Source organism: Xenopus laevis, chromosome 9_10L (assembly GCF_017654675.1).
Source record: "Xenopus laevis strain J_2021 chromosome 9_10L, Xenopus_laevis_v10.1, whole genome shotgun sequence".
NCBI lineage: Eukaryota > Metazoa > Chordata > Amphibia > Anura > Pipidae > Xenopus > Xenopus laevis.
In genome coordinates this window covers 123,171,296-123,185,687 of record NC_054387.1, presented here as the reverse complement: position 1 = coordinate 123,185,687, position 14,392 = coordinate 123,171,296, and the positions used below count along the sequence as shown (strand labels likewise).

General features: G+C 43.3%; 1 protein-coding gene across 1 annotated transcript in view; it reads left to right on the top strand.

The window, feature by feature from the left end:
• pgap6.L (post-glycosylphosphatidylinositol attachment to proteins 6 L homeolog) overlaps positions 1-13,359 on the top strand; it is a 38,808-nt gene extending 25,449 nt beyond the window's left edge. Inside the window, exons 5-13 of the mRNA XM_018236653.2 lie at positions 1,818-2,086; positions 3,780-4,090; positions 6,821-6,914; positions 7,687-7,810; positions 8,073-8,209; positions 9,748-9,926; positions 10,543-10,689; positions 11,049-11,165; positions 12,190-13,359. Of these exons, the coding sequence (XP_018092142.1) occupies positions 1,818-2,086; positions 3,780-4,090; positions 6,821-6,914; positions 7,687-7,810; positions 8,073-8,209; positions 9,748-9,926; positions 10,543-10,689; positions 11,049-11,165; positions 12,190-12,486 (1,675 nt within the window). The 3' untranslated portion in view covers positions 12,487-13,359. The remainder of the gene's footprint in view (positions 1-1,817; positions 2,087-3,779; positions 4,091-6,820; positions 6,915-7,686; positions 7,811-8,072; positions 8,210-9,747; positions 9,927-10,542; positions 10,690-11,048; positions 11,166-12,189) is intronic.
• The last annotated feature ends 1,033 nt before the right edge of the window (positions 13,360-14,392 follow it).

Here is a 14,392-nt window from a genome sequence, read left to right as displayed (position 1 = left end):
AAATTTGCCACGCTAAACACGGCATCTTTTTTGTCCCTCTTTTTATTTCCAAAATGTTTGGAGGTATGTGCAAGTGCAGGTATGGGACCTGTTATCCAGAATGCTCGGGACCTGGGGTTTTCCGGATAACTGATCTTTTCGTAATTTGGATCTTCATACCTTCATCTACTAAAAAATCGTCTAAATATGAAATCACCCCCAATAGGCTGGTTTTGCTTCCAATAAGGATTATTTATATCTGAGTTGGGATCAAGTACAAGCTACTGTTTTATTATTACAGAGAAAAAAGAAATAATATTTAAAAATCTGGATTATATGGATAAAATGGAGTCTATGGGAGACAGCCTTTCCATAATGCGGAGCTTTCTGGACAACAGGTTTCTGGATAATGGGTCCCATACCTGTATTACACTCATAGCCCTACTGTTGTGTTATAATCCCTTAAAGGGGACCTGCCACCTACACATAAATAGCTGCTTAATGAAAGTCCTTTGCAAATTAAACATGGAAGACAAATTATTTTTTTCATTAAAACATCCATACCTGTTATAAAGGTGTTTACATATCTGAGCTGTCAATCAAATATTATTCGCCCCGCCTCTATGCCTTTCCGCCCCTCAAGCTTTGCGCCCTAGGCATGTGCCTACTCTGCCTACCCCTAGTTCCGGCCCTGTTAGGACCCCCATTTTGGTGCTTACACAAGATTTTGGGGTGATACACAATTTATCTTAATAAAAGTGTCTAAAGGCATAGAGGTGTGGCAGTAAATTACCACTTTCCACTTCCCTCCTCAGGCTCTATAATTATATACAGTAGTTCACTGTGCATGGACATTAGGTCCCAGGGCCGGGCCTAATCAGCCAGGCGCCCCAGGCAACCCCGATGGCTGCATCGGCCCCCCCGCCGCGCGCATGCGCACTCGAACCTGAGCACACGCATGCGCACTCGAACCTGAGCACACGCATGCGCACTCGAACCTGAGCACACGCATGCGCACTCGAACCTGAGCACACGCATGCGCACTCGAACCTGAGCACACGCATGCGCACTCGAACCTGAGCACACGCATGCGCACTCGAACCTGAGCACACGCATGCGCACTCGAACCTGAGCACACGCATGCGCACTCGAACCTGAGCACACGCATGCGCACTCGAACCTGAGCACACACATGCACACTCGAACCTGAGCACACGCATGCGCACTCGAACCTGAGCGCACGCATGTGCACTGACCGGATACGTCACCCCTCACGTAAGCGTGCATGCGCACAAATGAGCACAACAAGAAGAACTGGAGACCGGACAGGGGTAGGCAGCAGTGAAAGGTACGTGCCTGGCGCCCCTCAAGCTTTGCGCCCTAGGCATGTGCCTACTCTGCCTACCCCTAGTTCCGGCCCTGTTAGGACCCCCATTTTGGTGCTTACACAAGATTTTGGGGTGATACACAATTTATCTTAATAAAAGTGTCCACAAAATGGCTCCTGCCCGCTTGCTGTGATTGTGTAATTTCAAGACTGAAGGAAACAGAATTTAAATAATAAATATAGTGTAAGTAAACTTTATTTTGTTCAACTAACAATAATTTGGAATTATTTTTTAGGGTGACAGGGTCCCCTTTAACAAGAAGCCAGAAGAGGGGCAGACAGAGCAGCCTAGAGACTGTTGAGTTATGCTCCAATGTATTTCTAGGCTCCATATATAGGAGTAGATAGAGACATTATTCACCCAACTTTTAGGCAATTTTAGTTTTTCCTTATACTGAGCAGAGCAGCCAGCAAACGTATGCTAATAATCCTTTCTCATTTCTATTGTCAGAATGTTTATACCCGAATACACCCAGGAACTGAGGCTTCAGCTGCAGAATTGCACCTCAGACAATGCGAGGGGCCCTTGCCCACTGGTGATTAGAGTGGGATCTGTCTCTGAGCTGCCGTCTGTCCAGAGAACAATGGACTGCAATGAAAACCCCCAATGTGCTCTCCTCTTACACTCCCCGCCCTGGGGAAAGTGGCTGAATGTGCTAGTGGAGATCTCCCAAGGGATAAACTCCAGCGTGTCATTTGAGATCGTCCACAAAACCTCAGGTGGGTTTCAGGGAGTTGTATTCCCCCTAGTACTTTAGGGAACAAAAGTATTGCTCTCAATGTCTAGGATTACAGTTTTATGTTCCTGTATTGTAACACTGCCATTTTGTGGTGTCCAGAGAACACTGCGAGTCATATATGTATGGCTGTATATAGTGGTACTGCCATCTAGTGGTTGTGTATGTTTTAGTTCACATATGTTTATTGTAGGGGGTTTGGACATGACTGCCTCTTTGGATTAAAGAGGTTGTTCACTTTATATAAAATTTCCGTTTTCGCAATATTTCCCGTTTTAAACTTCAACTCACTAAAATAAGACACTTTGTAAATATAATCAATTAAAGGAGAATTAAACCCTTAATAAAAAAAACCCTACCCCCTACCCTACATAGACCCCCTCCCTCCTCCCCCCAGCCTAAGTGTTACCCCGGGCAAATGCCCCTAAGTCTTTACTTACCCTCCGTGCAGATTCTGTCCAGCGGAGTTCACAGGTGCCATATTCTTCTCTTCGGTAAACATCTCATTCTGAACGTTACCGAATCGGCTGAACATGGCGCACGTGAACTCAGCTGAACAGTATCTGCACATAGGGGTAAGTAAAGATATTTGCTCGGGGGAGGCAGCTAGGCTGGGGGGGGAGGGAGAGGGGGTCTTTGTAGGGTAGGGTTTTTTTTATTAAGGGTATGTTTCTCCTTTAAACATTCTGTATTGTTCATGGAATAATGAGTTGCTCTTCATAATCTCACACTCAGCAACCTGTCACTCTCATTACTCTCTTCATGCTGAGGTCTGGGTCAGATTTGTATTGACAAGTAGATCTAATACATCTTTTAGGGGGGGACTCCCTTTCCTAGTAGATGTTTAGAGTTAACACAAATAACCAACTCCAGCACAAACAAAAGCTAACAAAATAACCGACTCTGGCACACACGCTGCATGCAGCAAAGCAGGATTTCCATCCATTATTTTTAAAAGAGTGAGCTCTAATACATCTTCTAGCAACCCCACAAAGAATGTATTAGACCTAACTGTCAATCAAAAACGGACTCCACCCACTCCATGAAGAGAAAAGAAAGAGAGAGAGGTTGCTGAGTATGGGACACTGAAGAGTTACTTGGTTATTTCAGAAATGGTACAGAATATTTAATTGATTATATTTAGAAAGTTTCTTATTTCAGTGAGGTTTTTATTTTCCCTCTGGATCACCATTAAATTAACTTTTAGTATGATGTCGAGAGTGATATTCTGAGAAAATATTTAATTGTCTTTCATTTTTTATTATTTGTGGTTTTTCAATTATTTAGCTTTTGATTTAGCTGCTCTCCAGTTCGCAATGTCAGCAATCTGGTTGCTAGCGTGCTCGTAACCATGAATTGATTTGAATAAGAGACTGGAATATGAATAGGAGAGGCCTGCATAGAAAGATCAGTAATAAAAAGTAGCAACAACAATAATAAATGTGTAGCCTTACAGAGCACTTTTATAGATGGGGTCAGTGACTCCCCATTTGAAACTGGAAAGAGTCAGAAGAAAAAGGCAAATCATTCAAAAACTTTAAAAAATAATGAAGGCCAATGGAAAAACCTGAAGAATTGGCCATTCTATAACATACTAAAGTTAACTGAAACTCCTTTAAGAGGGTTTATTATGCAAGTATATGTCTATAAACCACCCTGGCTTCTATGTTTTGCAGCCTGTAAACCAGGGAAAGTTGTGAGCCGCAGGTCGCTGTTTACTTTAATAGAACAGGAACTTCTCAAAGCTGCCAAAAATGGCTCCCAGGCTGACACCAATGAAACCCAGTCGCTTGCTGTTGGCTCTGGCTCCTGTCTCAACAAGTTCCCCTTGGTACGAGAAGATATGGATGTTGTGTCGGTCAGGTTCCAGTCCGTTAAGAGCCCGTACGTTCCAGTTTCAGCTGAAATGCCCTCCATTATGCTCCTCAACCTCGATTCCGAAATGGATAATGGCGGAATGCTGATAGTATCTTTGCAGCTGAACAAGGTGACGTTTGTTTTGTTATTTGAGCACAAAAAGGGAAGCGTTTCAGGCTCTCTCAAAGCTTAGATTAACATATTGATACGTGAATCTGATTCACTCCCTGTGTGTTTTGGACGAGGCTGAATTCAGTATTGGATCAAAGAGTATCCGAAGAATATATACCGTATATACTCGAGTATAAGCCGTCCCGAGTATAAGCCGAGGTACGTAATTTTACCTCCAAAAACTGGGAAAGCTTATTGACTCGAGTATAAGCCTAGGGTGAGAAATGCAGCAGCTTCTGGTAAGTTTCAATCAAAAAATTGAGGGTTTTTGCTCCCATTGGAGGTGCTGGCGTCTCGTTTTTGGATGCCGGTGACCATTCTTGGATGCCGGCAAATATTCTTGGAGACTATTCTTGGACGCCGGCGACTATTCTTGGACGCCGGCGACTATTCTTGGACGCCGGCGACTATTCTTGGTTATTCTTGGACGCCGGCGACTATTCTTGGACGCCGGCGACTATTCTTGGACGCCGGCGACTATTCTTGGACGCCGGCGACTATTCTTGGACGCCGGCGACTATTCTTGGACGCCGGCGACTATTCTTGGACGCCGGCGACCGTTTTTGCGCTTGACCCAAGTATAAGCTGAGGAAGAGTTTTTCAGCATATTTTGGTTGCTGAAAAACTCGGCTTATACTCGAGTATATACGGTAGTGAATAAAGTACCCCCTCTTGTTAAGTATAAGGATATTATATGTTATTGAGGAGTTCCATGACCATATAAAAGCACAAGGCCCAAGACTGACTGTTTTTATACAGGTCATGGAACGCCGAGGTGACATCTAATATCCTTCTAAAGTACAGGGGTACTTTATTTATTATAATACACAACTTTCAGTGAGTCATGTGACAGAAATGACATCACTAAGCTCCGATTATAACCAATGACATCACTACGCACCGTTTATAAGGATATAATTTTCAGGATATTCATGGCTCTTGTGTTTTATATACTTAATATACATTAAAGGCACTGTTCCAATGGGCCGTCTCACAGCCAGCCATGCAATTCCCAGCTTAACAGTCAGAAATGTTCAGAATTGCTTCTTAAAGGGGACCTGTCACCCGAAAAAATTATTCCAAATCCTATTTTATCACATTAGTTAAGCACAATAAACTTTAATTACACTGTATAAATTATTTGAATCTTGTTTCCATCAGTCTGGGAATTCCTAATTATAACAAGCAGGAAGGAGCCATTTTGTGGACACTGTTATTAAGACAAGTCTTGTATCATCTCAGAATCTTGTTTGTGCACCAGAATGGGGGACCTGATGTCCATCCCCATGCTCTGGCTACACAATTAAATGGTTAAGAGAACTGGGGGGATGTGGGGAGAGCAGTGACATAGAGTAAGTGCTGAATGGAAAGTGAAAGGAATAGAGGAGGGGCAGGCAATATTTGATTGACAGCTGAGATTTTTAAATGAGTTTACAACAGCTATGAACGCTTTAATAAAAAAAAGAATTTGGACTTCACGTTTAATTTGAATAGGACTTTTATTATACAGTTTTTAATGTCTGGTTGACAGGTCCACTTTAATTCACATATGTGGTTATACAGTCTCCAGAAACATGGCAGCGAATTGGCCCATGTGCCCTTAAAGTAGTGGTCTCGGGGGTTGACACTGGGCTCACGGAGACCCTTCAGGAGAGGAACACGTTCATGGATTTTTCATATAACTTCCCGAACTCTCATCTATTATTGGCTTAATCCCACAGTTTTCGCCCCCACGGGCCAATAAGCCGCCATCTGGCCCAGGAATTGGCAGCCAATTATCAGCTCATGTATGGCCAAGTTAAGGTTAGTCGGCAAAAGTCAAGGGGCGGTCATTTATAAACATTGGGCAAATCTGCACCTGTGCAGTAATCCAGAGCAACCAATCAGATGCTTGCTTTCATTGTTCTACCTGCAGCTGACTCTGGGTTCCTGCCGAGACGTTTATAAATGACCCCCCTTGTCTTTTAGTGACTTTTGCCTTGGCCATAATTGGCCGCCGACTGCTAACCTAGTTGGCAGCTTATTGGCCCATGTATTGGGGCCAGAATTGTGGCATCCCAACCAATAAGTGATGAAAGTTTGGGAAGTTATTAATCTGGAGATCTAAAAAATCCATAGATTTGCTCCTCTCAAGAAGGGTCCCATGAAGGCCAAAAGTAAATATGCACCGACATTCAGGATTCGGTTCAGTATTAGGCCATTTTCAGCACGATTCAGATTTGGCCGAATCCTTGTGCCTGGCCGGACCAAATCGAATGCTTAAAATCATGTGACTTTTTGTCAGAAAACAAGGAAGTAAAAAATTTTCCCCACCCCCTCACTGATTTGAATATGCAAATTAGGGGTCAGATTCGGTTCGGAATTTGCCCAAATCTTTCACAAAGGATTCGGGGGTTCGGCCGAATCCAAAAAAGTAGATTTGGTGCATCCCTACCCGAACGTGGCCCAAATGTTGGCTCAGAGGCCAAAACAATCACACCTCATGTTTCACCAGCTTTAGGGTGCAATTTCCCATCAGATTTTGAGGCCTCCTCTTCTATTAGTTCTGATTTATTAACAATAAAAACTTTCACCTATCTATTTTTGCATACTATTAGGATAAACCCTTGTAATATCACCTATGCTTACTGCTCCTGAATCAGGAAACCTCACGATCATGATTGATTTGAATTGGGTTCTGTTGTTTCAGACGACCATGGGAAACTCCTCTGGAACCGTGGTTGCTTGTCTGAGTGCCGACTCCCCTGTACTGTCTCTGAACACCTCCCAGAACTGCTCAACAGGTAAACGTGCCTCTAAAATAACCACAGTTTATATTAAAGGGATATTGTCATGGGAATATAAGTTTTTATCAATATACATCAGTTAATAGTGAAGCTCCAGCAGAATTCTGCTCTGAAATCCATTTAGAAAAAGCAAATAAAAAGCATCAGTACATACAGTCTTGTTTCTGTCTGAGCTCAGTTGCACCCATCCATTTCTCAAAAGAGCAAACAGATTTTTTTATATTTAATTTTGAAATCTGACATGGGGCTAGACATATTATCCGTTTCCCAGTTGCCCCCAGTCATGTGACTTGTACTCTGATAAACTTCAGTCACTCTTTACTGCTGTACTGCAAGTTGGAGTGATATCCCCCCTCCCTTCCCCCTCCCCCCCAGAAGCCTAAAGCTGGCCATACATGGACCGATAAAAGCTGCCGACAGACCGAGTCGGCAGCTTATCAGCCTGTGTGTAGGGCCCTCCAACAGGCTTTCCCCGCTTGATATCTGGCCGAAAGTCGGGCAGATGTCAATTGGGCAGGATTAAAAAACCCGTTGGATCGCGGGTGCATCTATTCATGATGCGGTCCCGTGATCCAACCGCCGTGTTGGCTACATTACGATCCAATCGGGCCCACGATCGGATCAGCCTTATATCGCCAACCTCAATGTGGGCATATAGGGGAGAGATCCCAAGCCTGTAGGCTGTAAAGCAATAGATAAAACATCCTAATCTGCTGTACAGACAGAGAGAGAGAAAATACTATGACTGATAACGAATGTCTTTTCCCAGCTTTTTCTCAGGGCTATGCGTTACTAATGAACAGCACCGTTTCAGACATTTCACTTAATATCCCCTTCCCTGTGATGGCCAATTGGTACCTATCTATGCAGCTGCTTTGCCCAATGAATGACAGGTAAGCAGAAGAAGTATCCTTTCTTTTTCATATTATATGAACATCTCTGTATTTCAGCCTCACCCTAATTATGTGCCTCCTACTTCCCGCCCCTCATAAATACAGCATTTCCAAACTCACACATTTCTTTGTGCTCCAAAACTGAGGGAGCAAAGTTTTCTGAAAATGGTCCATTGTTCCTGTCCGATGCACATTGCTGTTTGTCAGTACAACTGGTTTTTATACAACTAAAACTTGTAAATTTGTTCTTTTCCCCCTTCAGTGAATGCCAGTCCCTATCCCCCAGAGTACTGTTCGGTTCTGCTCTCAGCCCATGTGAAGATAACTGCGGGCCCAACGGACATTGCCGGCTTCTGAGAAGAAATGGCTACCTGTATGCTGCCTGCAGCTGCACGGCCGGTGAGATTTTTGGGTTGCTTGCGAGTATAGGCGCCACCGTGTTCTCCGTTTGTTGTAATCCATAGCAACCAGTTGGTGGTTTGCAACTGGCATATTGAAACTGTCTGCTATGAAATCCTCTACTGCTGCAAGGTTATACTTGTGTTTAGTAAAGAGTTTAATGCCTTACCTCTGGGCTAATCCAAGCTCAGCACTTTTATGGCTGACACTTGCCCTATACACTAGTGTCTTGCCAGCTGGGCACCATTAAAGGAGACATAGGATAAATAAAAAACCTAATTTTGTAGGCAAATATGAGTAATATATGGTGTTGCTTTTACATGGTGCTAAAAATTATTATTATCTTTAAAAATAGCCCCTTTATTGGAGCTCCCTATAGATTAGGGATTCACCGAATCCAGGATTCGGTTCGGGATTCTGCCTTTTTCAGCAGGATTCAGATTCATTCGAAACCTTCTGCCCGGCCAAACCGAATCCTAATTTGCATATGCATTTGCATATATGGTTCAGCCCTACTATAGATGTTCTCTGTTCCCTGTCTGTGTTTCAAATGAGGGGTGGGTGTGTCCTAAAGGTCCCTGCCAGAAGCACAGTAGGAGGGGGACAGCCAATCACAGCCCTGCAGTCTCACAGCACAGACAGGCTTCAGTTCCCTATCAGGTCCGAAAAACTGCTAACGAATGCCATCAACACATTGCAGGACATAAGCAGGCCACGAAAGTAACGCGAGTCAGAGCCTCTTGTCAGTGCAGGTACAGGATCCGTTACCCGGCAACCCGTTGTCCATAAAGCTCTGACTTAAATGAAGGCTGTCTCCTGAAGAGACCTGTTTAATCAAAAAAAAATTTAAATTTAAAAAAATATTTCCTTTTTCTCCTGTAATTTAAAAAAAAAAAAAAAAAAAGAGCACTTTGTACTTGATCCCAACTAAGATATAATTAATCCTTACTGGATGCAAAACAATCCTATTGGGTTTATTTAATGTTTACATGATTTTTCGGTAGACTTAAAGCGGTGGTTCGCCTTTTACTTTTAGTATGTTCTAGAATGTGTATATATATATATATATATTATTTATATATTTTTTTAATTATTTGCCATCTTTTTGTACTCTTTTCAGCTTTCAAATGGGGGTCACTGACCCCATCTTAAAAGAAATGCTCTGTAAGGCTACAAACATATTGTTATTGTTACTTTTTATTGCTCCTCTTTGTATTCAGGCCTCTCCTATTCATATTCCAGTCTCTTATTCAATTCAGTGTGTGGTTGCTAGGGAAATTTGGACCCTAGCAACCAGAATGCTGCAATTACAAACTGGAGAGCTGCTGAATAAAAAAGCTCAAAAACTCAAAAACCACAAATAATAAAAAATGACAACCAATTGCAAATGGTCTCAGAATATCACTCTCTGTATCATACTAACAGTTAACTCAAAGGTGAACAACCCCTTTCACATATAGGCTGTGTATTGTTGCCTTTACTAACCACCCAAGAATTACACTCCTTTATAAATATATTTGTCTTGTTGTTCCTCTCAGGCTGGGCCGGCTGGAGCTGTACGGATAGCAGTGAAGCACTTTCCTACCAACAGCAATTGATCGCCACCTTGCTGCTGACACTGAGCAACTTCATGTTCTTGCCCACCATCATAGTGGCAGTTTACAAGTTCTACTTTGTGGAGGCTGCAGTGTATGCGTACAACATGTTCTTCTCCACCGTACGTAGCTATTACAGCTATTCTATACATGGATATGTGTGCAGAAAGCATGCAAGCAAGAGAGTTTGCCTGTGTAGCACCCAGTAGTGATGCACCTATAGTTCCCTGAAACTCTTTGGGGCAGATTTATCAAAGGTCGGATTTCGTAATCGTTTTTTTAAGTTTTTCTTATGGCCAAAACTGTCAAATTCAATAAGGGAGTTATCCAAATTAGATTTAAGTCTTTAAAAAAATTAGATTTTCGAGATTTATTATTCTCTGGCCCTTTAAGAACTCAAATTCAACTATTCGCCACCTAAAACCTGCCGAATTGCTATATAAGTCAATGGGAGAAGTGCAGGGATCAATTTTGTGATGCTTGTAACCTTCCTGACATTCCAGTTTTTTTCGGAATTCGATTCGAGTTTTCGGGTTGATCCTATACGCCCAAGTATAATTCTTCGATTGGTCGAATTTTGAGTTTATGGGAGTTTTAAAAAACCTCCGAATGTATTACGCTGCTACTATTTGTTGCAGGAGTGATTCCATTGCTGCTGTTACAGTGCCCGAATGTAGCATTTCTGGTATTGTTCCCCTCACCAATCTAACTGCCGCCCTTTATTACGACTTTTTTTAGTTTTATCACGCCTGTGACCAGCCCGGGGAGGTTGTGATGTGCATCATGGACTATGACACTTTACAGTACTGTGATTTCTTTGGCTCCGTCGTGTCCATTTGGGTGACCATCCTCTGCATGGCCAGACTGAAGAAAACTCTGAAATATGTAAGTATGAGATGACCGTGTTTGTTTTATCTCTACTACTACCTCCTTAGCTCCAGTCTCATAGCAACACCCTGACTTACTGGGCCATTTCTGGGACAACTAAGGCCAGTGTGTGTGTGTGTGTGTGTGTGTGTGTGTGTGTGTGTGTGTGTGTGTGTGTGTGTGTGTGTGTGTGTGTGTGTGTGTGTGTGTGTGTGTGTGTGTGTGTGTGTGTGTGTGTGTGTGTGTGTGTGTGTGTGTGTGTGTGTGTGTGTGTGTGTGTGTGTGTGTGTGTGTGTGTGTGTGTGTGTGTGTGTGTGTGTGTGTGTGTGTGTAAAAATATAGTTATTGTATTGACATTTTCCCCTTTGTGACTGCAGGTCTTGTTCATGCTGGGCACACTACTAATTGCCCTTTCCATGCAGCTCGATCGAAGAGGAATCTGGAATATGATGGGACCTTGCCTCTTTGCATTAGTTATACTGGTAATTGCATGGGTAAGTAGATTTTGCCATTAACTGCCTGATTTTTTTTCTTTGGTGGGGTTTGGCAGGAGGGGAGGGAGGCAGAAGAGATCATTGGAGGAGAGGGAGACTTGAGAGAGTGGCGGAGGGGAGGGAGGCAGGAGAGAGTGCCATAAAGGAGGGAGGCAGGAGAGAGTACTGGAGGGGAGGAGAGAGCGCCAGAGGGGAGGGAGGCAGGAGAGAGCGCCGGAGTGGAGGGAGGCAGGAAAGAGCGCCGGAGGGGAGGGAGACAGGAGAGTGCGCCGGAGGGGAGGAAGGCAGAAGAGACCCCCAGAGGGGAGGGGAGGCAGGAGAGAGTGCCAGAGGGGAGGGAAGCAGGAGAGAGCGCCGGAATGGGAGGGGAAAGAGTGCTGGAGAGGAGGGATGGCAGGAGGGGAGGGTGTCAGGAGAGAGCACTGGAGGGGAGGCAGGAAACAGCGCCGGCGGGGAAGGAGGCAGGAGACAGCGCCGGAGTGGAGGGAGGCAGTAGTGAGCGCCAGAGGGGAGAGAGGCAGGAGAGAGCAGAGAACATGGACTAGGGGTAGGCAGAAGACAGGTACCTGTCCCAGCACCCCCTTTCGTGGCACCCTAGGCAGGTGCCTCTTCTGCCTACCCCTAGTTCCGGCCCTGGTGCAAGTGCATGGTAAGCAAACATTAAGGGGCACGCTCTTGCACCCCTTACTACTTTAGAACTTGCGCCTTTTGCAATAATAAATGACCCCTTCTATGAACAAGGTGGAGAAGGAGACGATCGGGTTCAGAGTAAAGAGACCACATGGGGTAAGAATAGAACAAGTAATTAATCTGCAAAAACAATATATTGATAACATTCTATACTGATCAATGATATACTGATATTGTTCAATTTTCTCTTTATGGTCAGTTGTGTGATCAGAGCCTCCATAACCCCATAAAAATGCACTAAGGTACTAGGGTGATGCTTTGTGATGTCACTGTAGAAAATACATCCACGTCATATGCTTCCAAAGAACTCATCCCATCTCTGCTCTGTTTTCAGACGTACCGTGGAGTGCGGCGCCGGCATTGTTACCCCCCCAGCTGGAAACGCTGGCTCTTCTACTTGGTTCCAGGAATTTCCCTGGCGCTCATTGCCCTTGCCATCTACGTCTTTGCACAGACCAACGCCAATTACTTTTACACTCACAGTCTCTGGCACATCATGGTGGCTGGGAGTGTCGCCTTCTTGCTCCCGCCCCGAGAAAAAAATAAAAAAATGTGGGATTTTAAGCAGCTGCTGGGCTGTAGGTACAAGATCTGCCACGATGACCGGGAGGAGTTATTTGTGGTGACGTGAGAATTCAATTTCTGTTTCTTTCAGGGAGGTGAGATGTTCTTAGACTTGAAAACGGTGCTTCTACACTACAATCATAGGCAAGAATAGTATGAACTGCTGGAATAAAGTCCCAAAAAGGGGAGAAATGGGTTTTTGGAAAAAATATGTATATTTTGCTGCAATGAGGGAAGAAGGCTGCCAGAAGAGTTTACAACTAAATCTTTATTTTTCCATTTTCTGACGGGGAGAAGCCATTTTTTCCCAGCACTCCTTTGCCTTTCTATGTGTTTTGATCACATTCCATGTTCCTAATTCTTGAGTAGACTCCATTAATCAACCAAATTATGGAGCTGCAAACAACAGCTTGGATCACTTCTTCTCTCTAGGTTTGTCCGCTTTTCAGTAACCATGTCTGTGATCAAATAAGTCCAACTTAGTGTGTTAATTTAATAGTTCTGTTGGGTTAATGGCATCAACAGATATGTATATATGGCAACAACATAAAAGGAGCTTTAAGAAGGGCTTCCTATATTTTTCAAACAGAATCTGATACTGGTTATATAATACAGAATATTATTTTAGTACATAAATCAAATGCTACAGCCACTATTTAATGCCTACGGGCAATATATTATCTGGGGGGGGGGCTACATGGAAAATACTCCTCGAGGCACTTAAAGACACAGACTGTTCTCTACAAAATCCACCCAAATCATTTCCCGCAAGCCAATTGGTGCACATATGCTTTTGGAGCCAACTTTGAGCCTGGATAGTTACTAAATCGAAATGTTAACAGTTTAAATCAGAACTGAGCCATAAAAGGCTTTCAGCAGAATTTGTAATTGCCCCGGCATCAGAAATGAACTCTGTTTAGGGTTTTTTTGCCCTAAATATTAGAGCTACCTTTTAAAATGCGTGTGTTCAAAAAAAAAAAAAAAAAAAAAAAGAACATGTATTACATGGAATCAGTAAAGGCAGCAAGGATCAGTCAAAGCACTGCGTATCTAGACAGCACTATATAAATAAATGATGATGATGATGAGTCTGTGACTTGAAGGACCTTCCTTGTGAATTAAAGATCCCTCCTTCCCCAGCCCTGTACCTTTTACCATCCTCCTCCTTAAAGGAGAACTAAAACGTAAAAATTTATGTGACTAAAAATGCCATATTTTATATAGTGAACTTATTGCACGAGGCTAAAGTTTCAGCTTGTCAATAGCAACAATGATCCAGGACTTCAAACTTGTCACAGGGGGTCACCATCTTGGAAAGTGTCTGTGACACTCACATGCTCAGTGGGCTCTGATCGGCTGTTGAGAAGCTAAGCTTAGGGCTCGTCACTAATTATCCAGCAGAAAATGAGCTTCCCCTGTAATATAAGCTGATGCTGATTCCAAAATAGTCAAGATTGCGCTATATTTTTTAATGTAGAACTTGAACTGTAGTAAAAACTTGAATTCAAATGTTGATTAATCTGATCCTTAGTGAATTGAGTCTTCACCCTTAAAAGAAAAGGACCCGGGATACTTTCATGCATCGTGTTCTGCCACCACTTTCTTCATTATCCACGGCCAATCCAAGATGGCTAAATCTGTAGAAAACAGAGCTCTAAATCAGTATTGAACATGCACCCACCCAGGGGTTCACAGTGCTCACAATGAAGATGGCGGCACTCTGCAAGAGAATATTCCAACCATTGTGTGTGGTTTTTTAAAGAGAATATGGACCAGCACAGGATAGAAAATTAGCAATTTTAGCCATGGGAGGTGCCTAACAAGTTGGCCTATGCAATTATGTTCATTCAAGGCTCCAAACCCTTTAGTTGGCCCAAGATGATCCTGTTATACAAATCAGCTCAGTAGTCGACTCATTCTTCTGTCTATGGGTTGTTAACCCTCCTAATCCAAAAATGATATATGTGGTGCAA